The sequence below is a fragment of the Mercenaria mercenaria genome, chromosome 10, assembly GCF_021730395.1.
Source record: "Mercenaria mercenaria strain notata chromosome 10, MADL_Memer_1, whole genome shotgun sequence".
Taxonomy (NCBI): Eukaryota; Metazoa; Mollusca; class Bivalvia; order Venerida; family Veneridae; genus Mercenaria; species Mercenaria mercenaria.
In genome coordinates this window covers 56,988,850-57,012,327 of record NC_069370.1, presented here as the reverse complement: position 1 = coordinate 57,012,327, position 23,478 = coordinate 56,988,850, and the positions used below count along the sequence as shown (strand labels likewise).

Here is a 23,478-nt window from a genome sequence, read left to right as displayed (position 1 = left end):
CGTGTCACCGTGGGCAACCGGCTAGGCGTTCGTTTGGCTTCCCGGCGCTGCGCGGGTCTATCCTGCGTACCCCGATGTGCGACGGTCTTGCGAGATAGGCAAAGCGGCAAATCATATATTTTTGCGATATGAAATCAGGTAAGCATTTGGAAATTAATACTAGTAAAGGTAGAAACATACCACAAGGAATATTTTGACAACTTATTTGGATCAGGCCACAATAGAAAATCTTATCAAAATATGGAAATTTACTATTTTCATTTGAAGCTCACGTGGCCGGCGTACGCCGAAGCGTTCGTTTATTTATTTAGCCGGCGTATCTGGCATGTTCCAGGTTGAGTGAAACGAATTGGCCCACTGTTAGCAAACTAATGACCGATATCATGAACAATGTGCCGACATTTATTTGCGAAACGGGTATATACATACGCTTTATAGAGGTTATTTGTTTATTTCTGTATAAGATTTAAATATATTTCAACAAAGGAATATCAGATGCAGTCACGAATGAACATTTTTAAGTCTGAAGTAACTGTTTACACGTGGAAGATATTTCGGTCTTTACACGTGAAACAAACGAATGTCTTTTTTATTTCAAGGTTTTACCGCCACGTCGCACGCATTAGCCAACGCCACCTGCAAATTAATGACGTCACAATGTTAATATTGGAAAGAAGTTAAATCATTCTCTGTGAAAGTTAGATTTTTTAAATTGTAAAATGCTGCAGCGTAAATTTATTTTGGTATATCTGGTACATTTTGGAAATAATTTTCTATTAGATCTATTTGTAATTCATATTTTTTCACGTTCAAGTGCAGTTCTGTAACAGTGAAAATTACAAAATGCGAAAAACATAAAATAATCAATTATACCTTATTAAAACTTGTTCTTTAGATAACTTATTTTAATTAGATAATGAGCAGCATGCATATTACTAGTATCAAGCACTTAAAATATGGAATGTCAACAACTTAAATATTCAATGACTACTGAGAAATTCAACGACATGTCCGTCGAGATTGATTTAATTCTAACTAAACCTGCAAGTGTGAAATCTTAAAACAAAAACTATTTCGTAACATTCATACATTGATCCCTTTGTTCCTTCGTTTGGTGTACAAAAAATGAAATGAAAGTTAACGTTCAATAAACTAAAATTGATGCGCTCGTAAAAATCATTTTAGCAAACGTATTTTCCACATGTAAAAATACTAATGACAGAGTATACAGTGTGACACTAGCTCTAAAGTCGGGCAAGCCTATCTGTCATAATTTGAGGTCAGCTCTGGAAGATAACATATACATAAAAAATTGTTGCAGATTATAGAAATGAACTTTCATTTGCTCTGTTTTACTGATACAGCTTTTAACTGTACTTTTACTGTGCTCGCCGTACTTAGTGCCATGGACAATTATTTGCTCTTTAAAGTGTAAAAAAAAAACACACACACACACAAAGAAAGTCATTTTTGTCATCACTGTCAATTCAAGGTGGATTACTTTTTCAATCTGTGAAAAAAAAATTCATACGGAATTCAATGTGATGTAACACTTCAATCGTAACAGATCACTTTGTCTTCGTTCAGTCGATATTCCAGTAATGTATCACTACCGCCTACCCCTCCACTCCACTACATGTTCTTTGGAAGTAAAAGATTCTCCCGTAATAATATTGATTTCTTCGCTGGTACTGGTATTGAAACAGAACCATCCTAGAGTCCATCCAATGAGTTTCGGTTAAAACACGCGGCAAAGGGACACAAAGGGCATTACACGTTTCATGAACAGACACAGTCAAAAAAGAGTCTGCAATGATTTCTCTCATTTGCATTATTAACTTCCAAAGGACGATTTTATAGATGAGGTTACTAGCGTCACTGTGAAACACCAGTTAAGTATCAATGCAAGCATCGATTTCACTGTTTACATACCCGTTATTTAGAAATGAGTGCATCTGTTATAATCAATCACTTTTCGGAGTCTTTAGTTATTTTGAATTCTATGTTTGTGGTAAGACTGGTTGCTCTTTAGATTTGAAATTTGAAATGTAGAACAAACTGGAATATTATTATTAGAGTTAGTTTAATAAGAATTTTGCAGAGAGAAAAGACATTTCTTACTTTTGCTAAAAAGTATATGGTATAGTATTTCTTGACATGTTTAATTCATTCATTTATTTTGCTCTCAAGACTCGTTTAATAATTTAAATACATGTTATTCGATACGTTCTTTATTGATATAAAATGACTTTTTAGATACATACAGTTAGGCTTTTATAAATGTACAAAAAGTACTTAACATTTAGTTTTAATACATGTATTCAAAAAGAATCCCCTCTTATACATTCATGGAAAAGTCTTTATCTTATATTTGATAAGTATGTTATTCATATAAAAATGATGACCATAACATAAACAAGGCTACACCAATTTTACAGTGGCCTAGCACAGTGTTTACAAAGCAGAACAAACCACAGTAATACTAAGGAATTTCCTTAGAAACTCCTGCCATATTTATTAGAGCGGTAAGATGGGTATGCATATTCTATGCTGTGTCCGCACTCGACAAAAAAAAAGAATAAAAAGAAAAGAATGAACATAATGGCAGACATAGATTGGGTCTCCGTTTCATAGTTTATTTTGCTTGTTTTGTTCTGAGTTCTCAGAAGAGCATTTTCCCTCATTTCTTCTTATATTGATGTGTAAAAAAAACTCTAAAATGAAGTAATTCGAAATGCCAATCTAGTATTTATGAAAAGAAAAACCGAACCAAACAAAAACTTGCGCCTGCAAATATTACGACCTGTTTTTGTTTCACGCTGAATGTTCCCCATCCGTTTTACAATGGAAAATAGCAACATACAAAATCATTGTACATTTTTTTTTTAAATTCGGGTTCTGTACTTTGCTAACCAAGGAAAATGTAAACATAAAAAAATATTAAAATTAGGGGAAAAAACAATATAAAACTACTAAAAAGAAATGTTTTTGCTGAATGGCACACTTGTTTTATTCAGAGTGTGAAAGACGGAAGCAATTGTCGTACTACTTCATTTGTTGTTTCTTGCTCAAAAAAACGTCTAACCAGTTAAACAAGTGTTCAAGAGATTGTTTCAATGTAAAGGGGAACGGCATGTCCATATTTTCTTCCATTTCAAATATGGTATTGATATTTTGAAACACTTTTTGAGACGGACGGTCCCGTTGAAAAATTTAAAACATTCATGTAGTGTGTGTATCAAAATATTGCTCTGTTTGATAGGACAAAATATTGGTACATACTATATAACTACCTCTGTCTCTTTTTCATTTAGACGCTAAGGATCCGTGATTGTCTTAAAATGAATAATATTAAACCTTTACTTTCATTTGTATTTACTTTGTTTAATATGCCGCATTGATAGATTTTAAACATAAACAACGTACAATCATAATATTTGAATCAGTCACATGGAGAGACACTGCAGCACTACAATAGTCGATGAGATATTGTCAAATGTTATCGATGAGACATGGCTTAAATGCGTAAAGTGCCTCTCCCGGATTGATGATTAAATCAAAGCGCTCAAAGCACTGATGGTGGCTGCTAATCAATGTTTAAACGACAACTGAGGAATTGTTAATATAAACCATAAGAACTTTTTTTTTTTTCTTTTTTTTTTAAATATTCGGCTTTGTTTTCAAAATTAATCCTTTTTCATTGCCAGCCATTGTTTACATACACACTGATTCAGTCTTTAACGAATAGTTTTGATCCTTTTTGATTATTTGTGACGAAACCTACAACATAAATTACATCGAAGATGTTTTACTATGAATAAATAATATAAGCTTTTTTCTCCAAATCATTCAGCTTTTAAGATTTCTTTTTAAAGCTTTTGAGCAGTGTCTGTCATGAATTATTATACACACTGATTTAGTCCGTATCAGATAGCTGTGGTTTTCATGAGAATTTTGTGAAAGAAAACAACACAAACATGCACCACAAATGCACCTCAGAATGTCAGTTCTGCAGCCAGTGTATTTTAGAGGTGTATTAATTATCACCCCATCTGTTATACTCAAATGTTCAAATGTTCGCTAGACATAACAGAAGGCTTCGCAAAAATGCTGGACATTAAGTCAGACAAACTTACAACTTTAGTCAGACCGAGAAAAAAGTCGAAAATATGTAACTGGCGAAACGAAACCGTTTTAATTTGTATACATATATTTGTATCCAGATATACTGAGACGCACCATGAGAAAACCAGCATAGTGCGTTTGCGACCAGCATGGATCCAGACCAGCCTGTGCATCCGCGCAGTCTGGTCAGAATCCATGCTGTTAGCTTTCAAAGCCTATTGCAACTACAGAAACTGTTAGCGAACAGCAAGGATCCTGACCAGAGTGGTGTGCGAATCCGCAGTTTGATCTGGGTCCATGCTGGTCACAAATGCACTCTGTTGTTTTTCTCATGGTGCGACTCGAATGAATTTAGCTGAAGTGAGCAGAATCTGTCTTGAAACAATTCAATTTTTAAGTTGGTTAAATCTGTTATCCGACGGCTTGCTACAGTCTGACAGACTGCCGTTTCAAAAAGGCGAGTATTAGTATTATCGCTGCGCCCACTTTCACGGGCTTACAAGTTGATGAAATCGTGATACAGTAGCACCACTTAGTCAAAGCGAGCTTGCAACACTTCTCAGCTTTGGCAACCTGTGGGTTTCCACTTTGATAATTCGTGTATTGTCAGACGAAATTATACCGAATACATGTGTGACTATGCATACATATAGTATCTTATATTGTACATTTGCTGAAGGAAGATTATCCGTGAGGGAATATTATTTAGAAAACATACATGTCTTTGATTCTCACGGCAGGTCAAATTGCAAACAATATCAAATGAATTTTAACTGAATGTTCTTTTATTTTTGTTCACTCTCGTATTGCTAGGCATGTTTTAGTATATTTTGTTCTTGATATAACAATGAACTGTACATGTTCAAGTTATATCAATAAAGTAGTGTCCTGTTCATAAATCATCTCACTAAATTTGCGCTAATTAGTGTTAATTGGCAGTATCAACGCCTGAGGAAATCCATATCACTGCTGATATCGATTTTCTATAAATAGCCTAATTAACATGGGGTCATATTTTTGCGTGCTTGAAACGAAAACGAGACAATGCAGTCGAAAATTCAGTAACATTCTTAGATCACTAGGGTTGCATTAATATAATATCTTACAATTTGATAGCTATGACGAACATTTAAGTTTTGTTCTGACATATTTGAAAAGTGTTACAACTTGCTGGAAAAGCTATCAGAGGTACAAACTGGTATTGTCTATGGACCGGAAATGTTTGGAAACTTTTCCGTTGAAATTCCGTTTCTATTTTTAGCCGCGGATTATTGCTAGCAGAAGTCATTGTTCTTTTTCAAATAAAGCCTTAAATTTCGGGAGTTATACATGTGACACTGCGGTTAGGAAACATTTTTGAATTGTCAGTCTGGATTCCCAGGCTAAGTTTCTATATATATAAGCTACCTTTTCTACGTTATAAGCTACGTGACCTCTGGGGCAGTACTATGGAATAGCTAATCAATATCATCGCTCCAGTTCAGGTGACATGAGGTCATCGTTTATTCACGTGACCATAAATTTGCATATTTGTATTCATACACGTGGTTGTTTTAATTAAAACGTTGACTTCAGTTTGTATTGATTTTAATCGCCGAATTTATATTAAAAATGGTATTAAGGCATATATTGTAGCATTGCATATTCTGCACGTTGTGTAGAAAATTATTTACCTGGAAAGCTTGGAACTATTTTTGGTTGTGTTGTTAGGATGGTCTTAAGAACTGACAAGATTTCTCAAACGGAGTATTCTTTTTGACACTGGTGGCAGCAGCCACCAAAAATGGTCCGAACGATTACAATCATTTTTGAAGCGTTATAATGTTCAACTTTAAGCGTACATTTTCAGTTTTTGTTAATCAATGGGGGTAATTTAAAGGGTGGCAAGAACTAGATTCAAGTATTTGCAACATCTTAATATCTCTTAAGTGACCTTCGCATACATTTTAAAGATAAAAAAAACTTAACCCGGTTTGCTTTAAAATTCGTCATAGTACGACTTATGAAAGAGTCGTAGTTCGACTATCTAGTCATATACTTTGTTCGAAGACGATTTCATTGGTACTGTAAATAATTTTTACATTTTTGACCAGTAACAAACTCGCAAATCTAAAGTATTTAGACCCACTCCTTTTTGATAGAGGATAATCTTAATCTCTTCGTTGAAACAATAATACAGTTAACCACACTTAAACATCCCACTAGTACCCGTACCTCTAACTGTATGTCACATGAACACTAAACAAACCTAGCTGATAACGTTATCAAAAGAGCAACCGCACGCTTATCAATGAAATTACTTAAACACACCACAGTTTCCTCCCCTTTTTGTTATAATCATTATTGTAGGGGAGACAAATCTTAATAATTCAATTTTATTTATTTTTATTTTAAATAGTTAAGCTATCTTAACATTGAACCACGAGTTTGAACTAGCGTAATGGGTGGATATGTGTTAGTTTGATATGGGTATAGTGAAAACAGTGTAATTATAATATTTGTTTCTGTTTCAAAACACTTTAATTCTCAAACAATCAGTAAATGGTATGAAGAAAAGTGTATTTTTTACTGTAAACAAGAGTAACAGACATTCAGAATTATGAGGAAATATCTCGTGTTATTATGCATAATTTATATGACCACAGTCAGAGGTAAGTCGGTGCACATCTTTATATCTTTTAGCAACTCGTTTATTTTTAATAGTACTGGCACACTAGCGGCCTCTGATGTCAGCAGGAAATATGTTAGACAGGCTCTTTTTCATCATTGGTCGAATTGGGAAAATACCTCTGCTAATTTTCTTAACTGGGGAAAATGTAAACTTGAGAAAATGTAAAAGATCTATTTTTGAATAATATTTTAAAATGTATGGCGGTCTTTTAATAACTGTTTAGCAGTTTTCAGAATAGCAAAACTATCGTTGAAAAGCAAGAAAGAAAACCCTTAGACAGTAACTACGGTTTGGGAATTGGGGAAACATACTTTTTTTCGCTTTGAGATTGCCTTTTTTACGGGTGGTAATTTTACACGGGAAAATCTGTGATAAATGATATAACACGAGTATCTTTCTAACGAGTAGAATAGAACATTAAAATGCATGGCTATGTTTAATAGAGTCAATGTAGAAAGTCACGAAGAATGCTTTTTACCGCAAATAATATTTTTTTGCTGAAATGATTCTTCCTTCTTACCTATTACAGACAAAGTCAACTCGATCAAAGATTTCTATACTTAAGGTAGTTCTGCACGTTTGATAAACCGGAAGTAGTGGCGTAACGTCATTTATCCGGAAAACGTAGGATAAAGCCTGAATTCGGCGTAGGGCAACGGAAATCATTTAAATAATTAATTGCAATAGGTATGTAAATTTATTACAAGGGCAACGTTACTATATTTCTAAGTTAGAATATGATATTAAAACATCTGACACGTTAAATAATTCCAACAAATGTCTTAAAATCAGCTCGAAATGCGCGGATCTCTTTAATCATGGGCAAATATCTCGAAATCAAGCACACGGACCTCTACATTTTATTTTACCATATTATATATAGGCCATATATTAATTTACGACTGTGACAAGTTTAATAAAAATCTAAATTGTAGAAAAAAATCTATACATTTTGATTTTCCCATAGACTCCCATTATGAAAACTTGTGTTAGGTCATTATATTTTTTCAAATCAGTCTAGCAAAAAATCGAGCACGCGGCCCTACCAATTCTTATTTACCGAAGTTTCTATGTATATTCTGAAGTTTTGAAAAAAAATCAGGATTCATTCAAATTCTACATTGTAGAAAAAAATGATCCGAACGTGCAGAACTATCTTAAAACGACGTCAAAGTAGTGTAATACCAAATTTATATAATGGCATTATTTCACTACATGCAAAGAAGAGATATGCTTACCTAAGCCTATGTTCTCAATTACGATCGAAAAGGGAGTGGGGGCATACCTAAGTCGTATATATCATTTTACTGGAATTATCCATGAGTAAAATCTTGAAAGAAAGAAAATGTCTTCCTTTGCAAACGTCTCATCATTAGAGGTTATACTAAATTTAGATAGGCAATAATAATTCTGAAAAGTAAAAAAAGAATAATTATAAGAACATGTACATAAATGCATTTTACTACAGTATGCTCAGACCTCGGGCAAATAGTTTTGATCAAATGGCAGGGTGTATTTTATTACATGACGTAAGAAATGAAATTCTTGTAATTCTACTTTAGCTCAGAAATATATGAGCTGTGCCATCAGAAGACAAACATAGTGCGTTTGCGACCAGCATGGGTCCAGACCAGCCTGCGCATCTGCGCAGTCTGGTCAGGATCCATGCTGTTCGCTAACGGTTTCTCTAATTGCAATAGGCTTTGAAAGCGAACAGCATGTATCCTGACCAGACTGCGCGGATGCGCAGGCTGGTCTGGATCCATGCTGGTCGCAAACGCACTGTGTTGGTTTTCTCAAGGCGCGGCTCATTATTATGTCAAACACCGGTACTTAGCACAAACCATAGACCGTTGATTTATATCAGAAGTCCTGTTATAATTTACATTAGCACCACTGTCTACTCATTAGGCGTATGTGCGAGGTAGAATGCTGTGATCATAATCTGATTTAGAATAATTTATAGAATATAGGATTTGTACTGCTTTGCATTTTGTTTTAAAGCAGCATGACTCCAGATTTGGCTAGAAAATAATCTTTCTTTCAAATTGAAGTTTGGTCATATTATGAACATTAGAATATGAATTTTTGTTTCTAACATATTTTAAAAGTTCCAAATCAAGAAAAAAGATGACCGCGTCGGGAATCGAACCCCGGAATTTATCCGGAGGAAATATCTCGTGTTATTATGCATAATTTATATAACCACAGTCAGAGGTAAGTCGGTGCACATCTTTATATCTTTTAGCAACTCGTTTATTTTTAATAGTACTGGCACACTAGCGGCCTCTGATGTCAGCAGGAAATATGTTAGACAGGCTCTTTTTCATCATTGGTCGAATTGGGAAAATACCTCTGCTAATTTTCTTAACTGGGGAAAATGTAAACTTGAGAAAATGTAAAAGATCTATTTTTGAATAATATTTTAAAATGTATGGCGGTCTTTTAATAACTGTTTAGCAGTTTTCAGAATAGCAAAACTATCGTTGAAAAGCAAGAAAGAAAACCCTTAGACAGTAACTACGGTTTGGGAATTGGGGAAACATACTTTTTTTCGCTTTGAGATTGCCTTTTTTACGGGTGGTAATTTTACACGGGAAAATCTGTGATAAATGATATAACACGAGTATCTTTCTAACGAGTAGAATAGAACATTAAAATGCATGGCTATGTTTAATAGAGTCAATGTAGAAAGTCACGAAGAATGCTTTTTACCGCAAATAATATTTTTTTGCTGAAATGATTCTTCCTTCTTACCTATTACAGACAAAGTCAACTCGATCAAAGATTTCTATACTTAAGGTAGTTCTGCACGTTTGATAAACCGGAAGTAGTGGCGTAACGTCATTTATCCGGAAAACGTAGGATAAAGCCTGAATTCGGCGTAGGGCAACGGAAATCATTTAAATAATTAATTGCAATAGGTATGTAAATTTATTACAAGGGCAACGTTACTATATTTCTAAGTTAGAATATGATATTAAAACATCTGACACGTTAAATAATTCCAACAAATGTCTTAAAATCAGCTCGAAATGCGCGGATCTCTTTAATCATGGGCAAATATCTCGAAATCAAGCACACGGACCTCTACATTTTATTTTACCATATTATATATAGGCCATATATTAATTTACGACTGTGACAAGTTTAATAAAAATCTAAATTGTAGAAAAAAATCTATACATTTTGATTTTCCCATAGACTCCCATTATGAAAACTTGTGTTAGGTCATTATATTTTTTCAAATCAGTCTAGCAAAAAATCGAGCACGCGGCCCTACCAATTCTTATTTACCGAAGTTTCTATGTATATTCTGAAGTTTTGAAAAAAAATCAGGATTCATTCAAATTCTACATTGTAGAAAAAAATGATCCGAACGTGCAGAACTATCTTAAAACGACGTCAAAGTAGTGTAATACCAAATTTATATAATGGCATTATTTCACTACATGCAAAGAAGAGATATGCTTACCTAAGCCTATGTTCTCAATTACGATCGAAAAGGGAGTGGGGGCATACCTAAGTCGTATATATCATTTTACTGGAATTATCCATGAGTAAAATCTTGAAAGAAAGAAAATGTCTTCCTTTGCAAACGTCTCATCATTAGAGGTTATACTAAATTTAGATAGGCAATAATAATTCTGAAAAGTAAAAAAAGAATAATTATAAGAACATGTACATAAATGCATTTTACTACAGTATGCTCAGACCTCGGGCAAATAGTTTTGATCAAATGGCAGGGTGTATTTTATTACATGACGTAAGAAATGAAATTCTTGTAATTCTACTTTAGCTCAGAAATATATGAGCTGTGCCATCAGAAGACAAACATAGTGCGTTTGCGACCAGCATGGGTCCAGACCAGCCTGCGCATCTGCGCAGTCTGGTCAGGATCCATGCTGTTCGCTAACGGTTTCTCTAATTGCAATAGGCTTTGAAAGCGAACAGCATGTATCCTGACCAGACTGCGCGGATGCGCAGGCTGGTCTGGATCCATGCTGGTCGCAAACGCACTGTGTTGGTTTTCTCAAGGCGCGGCTCATTATTATGTCAAACACCGGTACTTAGCACAAACCATAGACCGTTGATTTATATCAGAAGTCCTGTTATAATTTACATTAGCACCACTGTCTACTCATTAGGCGTATGTGCGAGGTAGAATGCTGTGATCATAATCTGATTTAGAATAATTTATAGAATATAGGATTTGTACTGCTTTGCGTTTTGTTTTAAAGCAGCATGCCTCCAGATTTGGCTAGAAAATAATCTTTCTTTCAAATTGAAGTTTGGTCATATTATGAACATTAGAATATGAATTTTTGTTTCTAACATATTTTAAAAGTTCCAAATCAAGAAAAAAGATGACCGCGTCGGGAATCGAACCCCGGACCGCCGCGGCAATAAAGACATTTTCCAGTCGTCGTAACCAATAGCGCTATAGCTGAAGTAGTGAATAATGTCTTCAAAATATAGATATTTATAATCGAGACAGTTTACCTGGAGTAAAAGCGTGACAAACGCTTTTCGATTTTCATCGCAAAAAGTAGTAAAAAACAGCAAATTCTCATGTGTTTCCGTAACATAAAGTTTGTCAGTAATTAAGTTTTAAAGCCTTCTTAAGAAATATAGCATTTATTTCAAGATATCTAAAAAAAAAATTTTTTGTGTCGAACGATCTGGAGGCATGCTGCTTTAAATATGTCGTTCCAGAGCGAGCGCGTTTTGTACTATGCATGTGTGTCGAGCTTTCTCGGGTGAGAATGTAAGAAACAAAGACATGAAAGAGGAAAAGGATTCGGTTGAAGCACCAGTGAAAATTTCACAGGAAACTCTTAAACAGTAATATGAATCCAAAGTAAAAAAAAAAAGGAATTTAGATATAGTGGGCTTTTTTATCCTGCTGTATCCGTTCTGATTTATAGTGTTTAAACAGTCACACGCTCTCGGAATAATGTATCACTAACAAATCACACAGACGTGGTGTGTTATATATATATATATATATATAGTAGAGAGAATTTATACGAACTAAATCACCACCACAATATACCAGACCAATTACGGCAAAGCGCCTAGCGTACAAACGAACACGCACATGTCACAGCAAGTTCACTAACCCAATAAGATTAGTTATGGTGATGCTTTATATACGAGCCAGAATTGTACTACACATTCGTACTGGTTCAACATTTGCATATATATACTCAAATCTCTGTTTTCATGTCTCATAAATCAGCAGTGACATTTTAGTCTTTTTAACTGATTGGGACCAGAGAAGCTGTATTTTCTCCCTCTGAAAGTTAATTGGATCTTAATATATATATTAGGATTTTTAAAAAAGTATGGCTAAGATTGAAATATTTATCGTATATAATGTAGGTTACTTACTTCTATCGGCGGTATTTTATCTCTGGTTGCATTATCATACTATAATCTATATCAAATGTTACAGTGGGTACTGCAGCTGATACGCCAAACACTCGTCGAACTTTAAGGACTACTTTTATATTGTCTTGTAAATAAAAATGGTGTACATGAAAAGTCTTGTTTATCATAGGGTTAGTGACAAAGTCGGTCGTACCCATGATTACTATTCAGTGTAAAGGTGTTTCATTTCTTTGCCGGCCATGTATTTCTTTAAATAGATCAAAAATTCAAATTTTTTTTTTTATATCTCGTTTACGACTCTAAGACTTCCTATTCGTTTCTGACTGATAATAAATATAAATATAGACTGAGATATTTGCAAAGTATTTCCTTTCTTTTCACTGTAATATGTATTATTACTACATATAAAATATTATATATACTTGAAATTCTTATTTATCTTTCAATGCAACCCCCGAAAACACTTTCCATCAGATATTGGGCAGGCTGAAAACTGTTAACCAAGTGTCTATAATACTACTATTTTGATACAATTTACACATACACAGGCTCATGTATTGTCATTATTTGTCATTAAAAACAAATATTTCGTAATTCATTGCCAGCAATGTTTATTCAGCCAAACAGCTGTATCTTAACTGTAAGTTGCATACGCCATAAGAGCAACAGATGCTTTTAAAACAAAAATCCAACAGAATCAGACATCTTCTACGACAAACAACTACCTAGGTAGAAATGATTTTTACGTGCAGGTATATTTCTGATAACTCCTGCAGCTGAAAATTTTGCACGAAGAGGCATATTTTGTAATGACGGATATAAAATTGTCCGCGCAGGAAAATGTTTGATTTGGTATAGTTTTGTACACGCAAATACAATTTTAGTAGTACTTTGTTTACTTTTGATCCAAATAATACCCCTTACTTTTCAGTAACTGAAAATGGTAATAATTGTTTCATGTATGTGTTTACTTTGTAATAAATGTCCCTACTTTTTATCACTAATCAAATTTTGAACATGGATAAATGCAATAGTGTGCACCAAAGTTACTTCACTGTAAAGCTTTTACTCATTGATAATAAATTGCGTTGAATTATTACCTTGAGGTAAATAAGTTATCGCCATTATCAGCTATTGTTTAACATGATATTATGAGTAAAATCGTTTTTAACATTGTAAATAAATATTATTTTGGACATTGTAGCCGATGTCATTAAGATTACAATAATGTTTTGAATTTTTCACTTCATGGCTTGATCAAAATAAGAAAAATAACTACACTGGTACAAGATCTTAAAAAAACGTAATGTATGAAAATTGAGTTTTTAATCTATTATTATTACACGAGCTTCTACTTTTGTTACAAAAATAGAAATTTGTATCAAAGACAAATCGCATTACATAAAGCAATATGAAAGGTATGGCTTTGTGTTATGACTCAGTACACCATATAACATGGCATACTGCAGCACCTTACATAGATGGCTTACTGCAGCACCCTTTATGGTTTATTGCAGTAGAATGGCATACTACTGCACTTAAAATGGTTAATGCAGCAGAATGGCACAATGCAGGACTGTATATGGTTTACTTCAGAAAAACGGCTAACTGCAGTAATTTCTATGGTTTGCTAAAGCAGAATGGCATACTGCAGCACCTAAAATGGTTTGCTGCAGCAAAATGGGATGCTGTAGGACCGTATATGATTGCATACTTCATCACCTAAAATGGCTTGCTGCAGCAGAATGGGATGCTGCAGGACCGTATATGATGGCATAGAGAAGCTAATAAAATGGTTTACTGCAGCAGAATGGCATACTGCGAGACCGTATATGGTTTACCGCAGCAGAAGGGCAAACTGGTTTAGTGCAGCAGAATGGCATACTGCGGGACCGTATATGGTTTACTGCAGCAGAATGACATACTGCGGGACCGTATATGGTATACTGCAGCAGAATGACATACTGCGGGACCGTATATGGTTTACTGCAGCAGAATGGCATACTGCGGGACCGTATATGGTTTACTGCAGCAGAATGACATACTGCGGGACCGTATATGGTTTACTGCAGCAGAATGACATACTGCGGGACCGTATATGGTATACTGCAGCAGAATGACATACTGTGGGACTCTATATGGTTCACTGCGGCATAGTATGCATCACTGTATATAGTGCACTGCAGCAGTATGACCAACTAAATATGAAAACTATATCTGATGACCGTAAAACAAAAAATCTGAAATACGAATATATGAAAGTGAATAAGAATGTTTGCGCTCATATAGATGTGTATATGTATGTTTATGACCTATTTATGTACCTGATATGGGTCTGAGACGTACAGAGACTCAAACTTGTCACAAATGCCACAGCAACAGTGGTGTTGTACATATATATGTATAAGTTTGTTTTGAGGATGATTTGGTACATTTAGATAACCTTAAAGCTCCATGTACTAAGTTAACACTTGTCTATCACATCAACTGAAATATCTGAAATATCGTGTGCATACATGTACTGCTGCATATACAAAATGTACTTAACCCTTATCATGATGGACACTATTGAGCCGTGCCATGAGAAAACCAACATAGTGGGTGTGCGACCAGCATGGATCCAGACCAGCCTGCGCATCCGCGCAGTCTGGTCAGGATCCATGCTGTTCGCTAACAGTTTCTCCAATTCCAATAGGCTTTAAAAGCGAACAGCATGGAGCCTGACCAGACTGCGCGGATGCGCAGGCTGGTCTGGATCAATGCTGGTCGCACACCCACTATGTTGGTTTTCCCATGGCACGGCTCTATTGATTCTGCCTTTGCGACCATGCAGTCTCATAATGATCTGCACTGTTCGCCATTCAGTCAGGATCTTTTTTGGTATTCACCCCTTTTTACAGTTAATGGTATTGTCCAAATTAAAGGATGGACACGTTCATTATAGAAATTTAGCAGGGTAAGTGTTAAAATGAAATATCAAATGGACAAATGATATACAGCCATTTCGAAATTACAGCTCATTAAACTTGAATTTATAAAAAAAAAATAATTATTGCATTTAATCACATAATGACGCAAATGGGAAGGGTAACATGTTTTGTCCTTATTAGAATTTAGACATGTGACATAAAAGATTAATGTTACCTTAAATTACGCACACAAATAGAACCGCACGGTGTGGTAGGAGCTATCCCTATCGTAACCTAATATAGTAATTTATGTGGTTGCATATTTCAGTAAATTGTCAACAAATAGACTGTCCAGCCGGTTGGATGACCTCAAGAACGGATCCAAGATGGCCGTGTTTTCTCATTACAAACAAAATACAACGTACATGGACGGACGCACAAACATTCTGTGAACAGATGGGTGGCGGACTATGGAAGATAGGTTCACTACAGGAAAAGGTAAAATTGACATCTCCCGAAAGACTTTTAGAAATACAAGCACTATTGTATTATGAATATGTATGGCAGCCCAGTATATACGTTAACATGCATGAGTAAGTCTGAATTTGCAGAACGGCCTTTAACTGAAAAATATGTAAATTATTGATCACGATTTTAATGATTACCTAACACATACGTAGACATTTTATTTTACGAATTTATAAAAAAAAATAACGGCCGAATTTTAACAATCTCACGGAGACTTACAATACGCAATAATTAATGAACAAATCTCTTTAGTAACAATTTAAGATTTAAAACTAAACATCCGCTTTGTGACAATTTAAGATTTGAAATTAACAATACCGTTTGTAACAAATTAAGATTTAAAATCAATGTGTAATGGCATTAAAAGATAATGGATAACAGTTATATGTCAGAGACATATATATATTTATTAGTCACACACATTTCTTGTGCTGGGAAGGGCCATCTTATATTGTGGTATGACGCAACTGTGGCCTAATAAAAAAGGAATACGACACGACATTTAATATATTAGAGCGGACGTAGTGGTCCAGTGTTAACCCTGTCTGACTACGGAACCAGGAATTATGTGTTCGAGCCTCCGCTCCTCCAACTAAAATTACAAGTCCCGTGTACGGCTGCTTTACACTTGGCACACAACTTCTAGAAATGTAGTGTCCTCTTGCACTATAAAAGGGAAATATCTTGTGTGACCACATTTATTTTATCCGATTCCAGTGTCTGTCTAATATGCTAGATCATCTTAGCGATTATCATGGCTGCAATCTTTGACGCATTTCTCAGATTTAATGTATTATTTTCCGGTCGAATTTTTACACCGAATAATTAAACAGATATTTTCCAAGCACACTGCATATATACTTGTCACAATTCATTTATCTTATATGAAAGATTTCTTTCTTTCCAGTTACATGGCTTTTAGACATTTAACATACATATTTATGTTTTGAATGGTATTTTATAGACATGAGTTTAATTGCTAAGGTCTGCCACTAGAACTTTTTCCATGTCATCCTTGTTTCATATACATTTTGTTATATCTTTAGAATTGGATTTACAATTTACTGAACGTATATCACGGGTATTATCCAACACATGTGGACTGGTGGATCGGTCTCCACGATAACCCGGCTCAAACTGGACTTATTTGGTTGGACAGATCAGTACCAGATATGCAACTTTTGTGAGTAAAATGATACTACCACTGCAGGGTTTGTTTTGAAAACACCATGTGTAAATAATTAAAGGCCCATGCAAGATAAAAAGAATTTTGGATGGCTTAAACTTCCTTAATGATATGGCGAAGAGCTATGTTAACCGTTCCTAGTTCAAGTAGATTACATGTGGAAGTAAGAATTCGAAGAGAGCATTGATAAATATTAACTTTGATCAGCATAAACTTAACTTTTAAGCTACCGTATTAATAACAGGGGTATCGTACCAATCCGTGGCTCTAGAAACCTCCCCCGACTAAATTGACATAGACATGTGTTGGACTAGGATTACCCTACCGGCTACCAGTGAAGGAAACAGAACAGTTTGTCTTCAGCCGTCGAGGAGACATTCCGTAAAGGAGTATCATTAGTTTAGATTAGATTAAGTAAATACAGTAATCGTGAAAACCGTTAATCTATTACATTATTTCAGACAACCGTGGGTGCCTGGCGAACCCACACAGTATGATCGTTCAAAGGCGTGTGTACAATACTATAATGGTTCACTGAGACATGAGAATTGTCAACAGACAAAATACTTCGTCTGTAAACGATCAAGAAGTAAGTCAAACGTCATGTCCGTAATGTCATTTAAATATCATACAAGTAAACTATGAACCAGAGGTTTACCTTGGCTCCCTGATTTGTCTCAGGTGACTATGGCGAAACACTGATGGATAAAAAGGCTATGTAACGTACCACATGTAATGTTTTTACCTACAACTTGCAGTATTCATATAAAACATTAGACTTGTGCACTTTACAATTATATTAAGCATACGTTATAATTTCAGCAATATTTTGTCAAATATTAGTCTAGTACACCTCCGTGCATACATTGCAATAGGGATTTGATTTGCGATCTTATAGAACATGCCTTGTAACGTCCGTAACATGGTGTTACATTTACATATAAATTACATGGAAATATTTTTAATAATTGCAATTTTTCTTCATTACATGTTGTGTGCATTGAAATAAATAGTTAAAATAATTCTTAGAAGAAATATGAACGAATTATTCTTTTATCTTTATAAACTGTCCAAACAGACATTATAATATTTGTGGCCTCACGAAAACATCCGATAAAATAAAACAGCTGTACTTGGAATGTAAAACTCAAACTTGGCAGGGATACCTGTTGAAACCAATATTTCTCCAAGGAAATGCAGCGACGGTCTCTGACTAGTCATAATAATAATGTATAGATAATATAATGAATACTCTTTTGTTACCATGTCATTATTTATGCGTTTTCTCTCTTATATAATATCATACAAATATGTATTTTCAGGCAGTGTAGTATTTTGTGATGCTAGGAACAGATGGGAAAGTATCAATCAAAATTGTTACAAGGTGGTTACAAAACTGCGCACCTGGAACGATGCTAGGTAGGGTTTGATACTTTAAGATATTGCATGATCACAGCAGCTTTAATTGCCTTATTTAAAAAATGCGACGGAATGTAATGGACAATATTGATATGAGATTTAATGACTGTAAGAGAACGGTGATCTAATGATTGCAACGTATTTTCAGGGCTGAATGCCAGAAAGAGAACGGTGATCTAATGATTGCGACGTATTTTCAGGGCTGAATGCCAGAAAGAGAACGGTGATCTGATGATTGCGACGTATTTTCAGGGCTGAATGCCAGAAAGAGAACGGTGATCTGATGATTGCAATGTATTTTCAGGGCTGAATGCCAGAAAGAGAACGGTGATCTGATGATTGCGATGTATTTTCAGGGCTGAATGCCAGAAAGAGAACGATGATCTGATGATTGCGATGTATTTTCAGGGCTGAATGCCAGAATGAGAACGGTGATCTGATGATTGCGATGTATTTTCAGGGCTGAATGCCAGAATGAGAACGGATCTTGATTCTTCGTGATTGACGGCTAATGATTAATTATTTCAGGGCTGAATGCCAGAAAGAGAACGGTGAGCTAATGACTGTATTGTATTTTCAGGGCTGAATGCAAGAAAGAGAATGCTGATCTGATGATTGTAAATGATCAAAGTACAGAGGTGGTAGTTCACAACTTTATTGAATCTCGTAAGGCTGACATGTGGTTCGGACTAAGGGCATTCCAGGTTTTAGTTTTCTCTTTGATCTCAAATTGATTATTAAACATGTTAATCTTTGTTTATCATACTATTCCGTTGCTCATGGAGTCCAATCAATACATTAATAGATATCCAGTTAAGCCTGTTCTAGAGGACGTGAGGGGTGTTGTACCTCATGACATATTCAGTCAGGCCGAGTCTGCTGTTATTTTGCTCGCAGTGCTCTATGCTTCAAAAGGATCCTCTTACAGATTTCATCACCGGTTTATGATTTTCTGTTTGTTTGTTTATTCACATGTAAGTACATGACAAGCAATGTAACAACATTGTATGAAGGTGGATTATAACGCAGTATTAAATTTTATTTGCTAAAATCATTTGTATTTTGACATGATATATACCTATACATTTTCAGATAGGTCTTTGAAATCTCTACACAGATAAAGCAATGTGTTAGTAAAAGGCACCTATCACCAATTTGAACAAAGCTTACAGCTATGGGTGACTCCCTTTACCAAAATGTTTGCCTGTATTTTATATATAAAGTATTCTCTGTTTGAAGAAACCATTTCGCAGAATTTCTATAGTCAACTAATGTCATATCGTGATATGTGAGACGACAGAGGGTCACTCTCCCAATATCCATACTATACACAACTGGACATAATATTGAAAAAGTAAATCTTTTGCTTTGAAATCCGAGACGCGGTTCCGTAAAGCGGTGAACAGTGCATAAAATGCAGTACATTTTTAGGGAGTGGAGGGGGTATTCCTCTATCACACAAAGCTGGAACGTAGCTATATGACCTATAATTGTGTCGTTGTGGCGTTATAACCCAACAAAAGAAACTCTGGAGTATTCGATCATGAGATTGTAAATAATACAGTTGATATAATGTTTAATTTTGATTTTGCAGTCTTCAGGAACATACAGTTACAAGTGGCAAAGTGCTACTGGTCAAAACTTGAGCAGTGTCAACTCGTTTTGGTCCTCACAATATCAACTTACCTCCACGGCGCTACAAACAGTAACAAGGTACTTATTTCTTATTATACATCAGCATTTATACTTGTTCAGAAAAGTACAAACAGTAACAAGGTGCTTCTTTTTAATTGTAAATTAGCATTTATACATGTTCAAATCAAATACAAACAGTAACAAGGTGCTTATTTCTTATTGTACGCTAGCATTTATACATGTTCAAAACAAATACAAACAGTAACAAGGTGCTTATTTCTTATTGTACGTTAGCATTTATACATGTTCAAATCTAATACAATCAGTAACAAGGTGCTTATTTCTTATTGTACGCTAGCATTTATACATGTTCAAAACAAATACAAACAGTAACAAGGTGCTTATTTCTTATTGTACGTTAGCATTTATACATGTTCAAATCTAATACAATCAGTAACAAGGTGCTTATTTCTTATTGTACGCTAGCATTTATACATGTTCAAAACAAATACAAACAGTAACAAGGTGCTTATTTCTTATTGTACGTTAGCATTTATACTTGTTTAAAATGATTATAAAGAGTAACAAGGTGCTTATTTGTTTTTGTATATTAGCATTTATACTTTTTTAAAGTAATTACAAAGAGTAACATGGTGCTTATTTCTTATTGTACATCGGCATTTATACTTGTTCAAATCAAATACAAAGAGTAACGTGGTGCTTATTTCTTATTGTACATTAGCATTATTATTTGTTCAAATTAAACTCAATGATTTACTTAATGTAATTGATAAGCTATATAACTCACATTAGAACTTGTTCATAGTTTAATATAATCTTACAGTTCGTCGCCTGATTTCAACAACGCCATATTATGTCAATTTTGGTCAATTTGGAGTGTTTGGTATCATTTTTTGTCGTCTCGCCGAGCTCTATCATAATATCCTGATTGTTTCCTTGTGGAACGTATATAACTAGAGTAAATCGCATTTCCACAAAGCCCTAAGTCGTTGAAAACACTAAAGGTAATTCCACAATGCCACATTTTGAAACGCCAATGATATTGTCATATCACATCATGTGACAACAATATGAGGAACATGGTGATGTTTCAACTAAAAAGGTACATATTATGAAACAGAATTGCCAGATATATATTGCAAATAGTGAATATTTTACTTGCTATTTATTGCTTTTTACAATTTTAGTAAATTAGTGGTGTATATAGTTTGTGCCAAGAGAGATTCTTGATTGTACTTTCAGTGTAAGACTAATGTTTTACAGTGTTTATTAGTGGTATATATAGTGTATAAATAGAGAAATAATATTGTCAAATATATGACCATTTCTCATTTTTGCTCAATAACTTTTATGAGGTTAATGACCAATGAATTTCAGAAATCATACCGAACCAATATATTTACAAAAAGGGAATACCTAGAATGTTTGTCAGTGGCTAAGATGTATGACATGTGTTGTTCAGTGCCAATAGAATGGAATAACTCTGCTAAAAAGAATGTACCAAAACATATTTAAAATGAAATATAAAACAGATTTCAATATACCTAAGAAAGACAAATGTGACACATGTGATGAGATGGTTGATGACTTCGAACATAAAGATGAAAGCATTAAACATAAATATATTTATACTGTGTACAGCTTTACATGTATACAGGGTGCACTATTTTTATCATAATGCATAGAACTGTTCATACACGTAAACTTGTTGATTTTATGTTTACATAAATAGTATGCAGTATTTGTATGGAATTTGGGTCAAATATATCTTTAAATTTCCATTTAATTTAAAGTAGTATATGTTGGAATTATGCAGTATTCATACTGCTATTGCGAATTTGTGTTAAGGTGTCATTTTAAATATCTGCACTATCTATAAAGTTTCATACTATCAATGTTTTATTCTAAAACTTAATCAATAGAGACATAATTATGTTTAAAAACATGCTGATTCTGGTAATGGTGAAATCTATAGGCCTGAAGTCTATAGACTGGTAAACTGCGTCCTTTTGGTTTTGTTACAATTTTCATTACAAAGATTCTGAAATTGAAGTTATTTCTTGAATGTTAGTTTAACAGGTAACAGTGGTAGCATTGAATATTGAAAGTCATCCGATAGTTTTGCTTCAGTATCGGTTGTTAGGAATGTTAACCAAAACTTTTTGTAAGATCATTTTGGAGTAGTGGATTATTGAAAGTTGTTCAATAGCTCTTTATAAGAAGTAATGCTTGAAAGTTACTGAATAGTTGTTGTTTTTTTTTTCAGTTTTCATTAAGACATTTCCATATGACTCTTTTGTGAATATTCATCGCAATAATGGTTTTATCCTTTTGAGTCAGTATTAAACATCGAAAAAGAAAAAAACATTTTGCCATCTTACTTCTAAAGGCAATTTTACCTGTTTTTGAAAGTTCTTTTTATTCCACATCAGCCTAACTCGAAGTTGCATTTTGGAATTCACTTTCAGTAGTTCGATACTTGTTTTATTGTATAATTTGAAATATGCTATATAGCAAGCTCTAGTAACGTCCCTGTTTGAAATCACCCCTCATTTTTTGCGTTAATATGAATAAAGCGTTATGTTATCGGACGGAATTTTTTTACCATACGACTTCTAAAATCATACCAGTCAGTTCAACCGGTTGAAGATTAAATAGTCGTATTGTTCTTTAGGTTTGTATTCATACATAGTTTTCCAGCCAAGCATTTTTGTTGTTAACGTGTCATGCCTTTTCTTTCTAGTGTATGCTTTAGAGATTCCCATAGCGGGAATAACTATTATTTACACTTTCCAGTGACTTTGCAAAACGTTGGTGGATAATGCTGAGGTTTGGTAGGCACCATAAAAAAGTTTAAATTTCAACTGTGGTGTTCTTGACATTTCTAATTATGTTCCATTATTTGTTTGTTTTGTCCTTTTACTTTGTCAATGTATTATTAAGTAAATACATACACTGTTGTACCGTTTCGGACAGACTGTGTTCTTGGAACCAAGCTTTTCTTATTATATCATTATCTTTAATTTTTCGTTTAAAACACACACCCATTCAATCAGTTCAAAATCAACACAACAATAGATAACCTATCTGCCTTTTACACACAAAACCTACCTGCCTTTTACACACAATCGCTGGTTTCAAGATTATAAAAACCGACCTTTTAGATTTGTCTCAGAGTGCAACCTTGCCCTTAGTCAATTTTATTAATGAGCCCTGAATCAATCAATTTGATATTAGTTTATAAACTCAAATTAGATACAATATCATGTAAATGTTAATGTATAATGAGAAATAGATAAATTGGAATGACACATTTAGATCATATTTATTTCAGCACTAATGGGAGTTCTGCGTGTGTAATCGCAAACCATACCTTACCTAATCCAAACTTCTGGGAGCCTGCCGACTGTGGAATAAGAGCATTTTCGCTCTGTCAGAAACCACAAGGTACAACTCTCCGGATTTTATAGAATCTTCTTATATATCTAATTAATCTTCAAGCCAGCAGTCTTTTAGACATGTGGAAGCAAAACAAGGTCACGTGCAGTTTTTTAGCCATGTGGAAGCAAAACAAGGTAACATGCAGTCTT

The 23,478-nt window shown here is 34.3% G+C and overlaps 1 protein-coding gene across 2 annotated transcripts in view; it reads left to right on the top strand.

Moving 5' to 3' along the window:
- The first annotated feature begins 6,533 nt into the window (after nt 1-6,533).
- LOC123561471 (macrophage mannose receptor 1-like) overlaps nt 6,534-23,478 on the top strand; it is a 60,786-nt gene continuing 43,841 nt past the window's right edge. For both annotated transcript variants that reach the window (XM_045353867.2, XM_045353868.2), the window contains exons 1-8: nt 6,534-6,776; nt 15,428-15,597; nt 16,674-16,810; nt 17,275-17,402; nt 18,136-18,232; nt 18,813-18,936; nt 19,827-19,945; nt 23,223-23,335. In XM_045353867.2, coding sequence (XP_045209802.2) covers nt 6,725-6,776; nt 15,428-15,597; nt 16,674-16,810; nt 17,275-17,402; nt 18,136-18,232; nt 18,813-18,936; nt 19,827-19,945; nt 23,223-23,335 — 940 coding nt within the window. In that variant the 5' untranslated portion in view covers nt 6,534-6,724. The remainder of the gene's footprint in view (nt 6,777-15,427; nt 15,598-16,673; nt 16,811-17,274; nt 17,403-18,135; nt 18,233-18,812; nt 18,937-19,826; nt 19,946-23,222; nt 23,336-23,478) is intronic.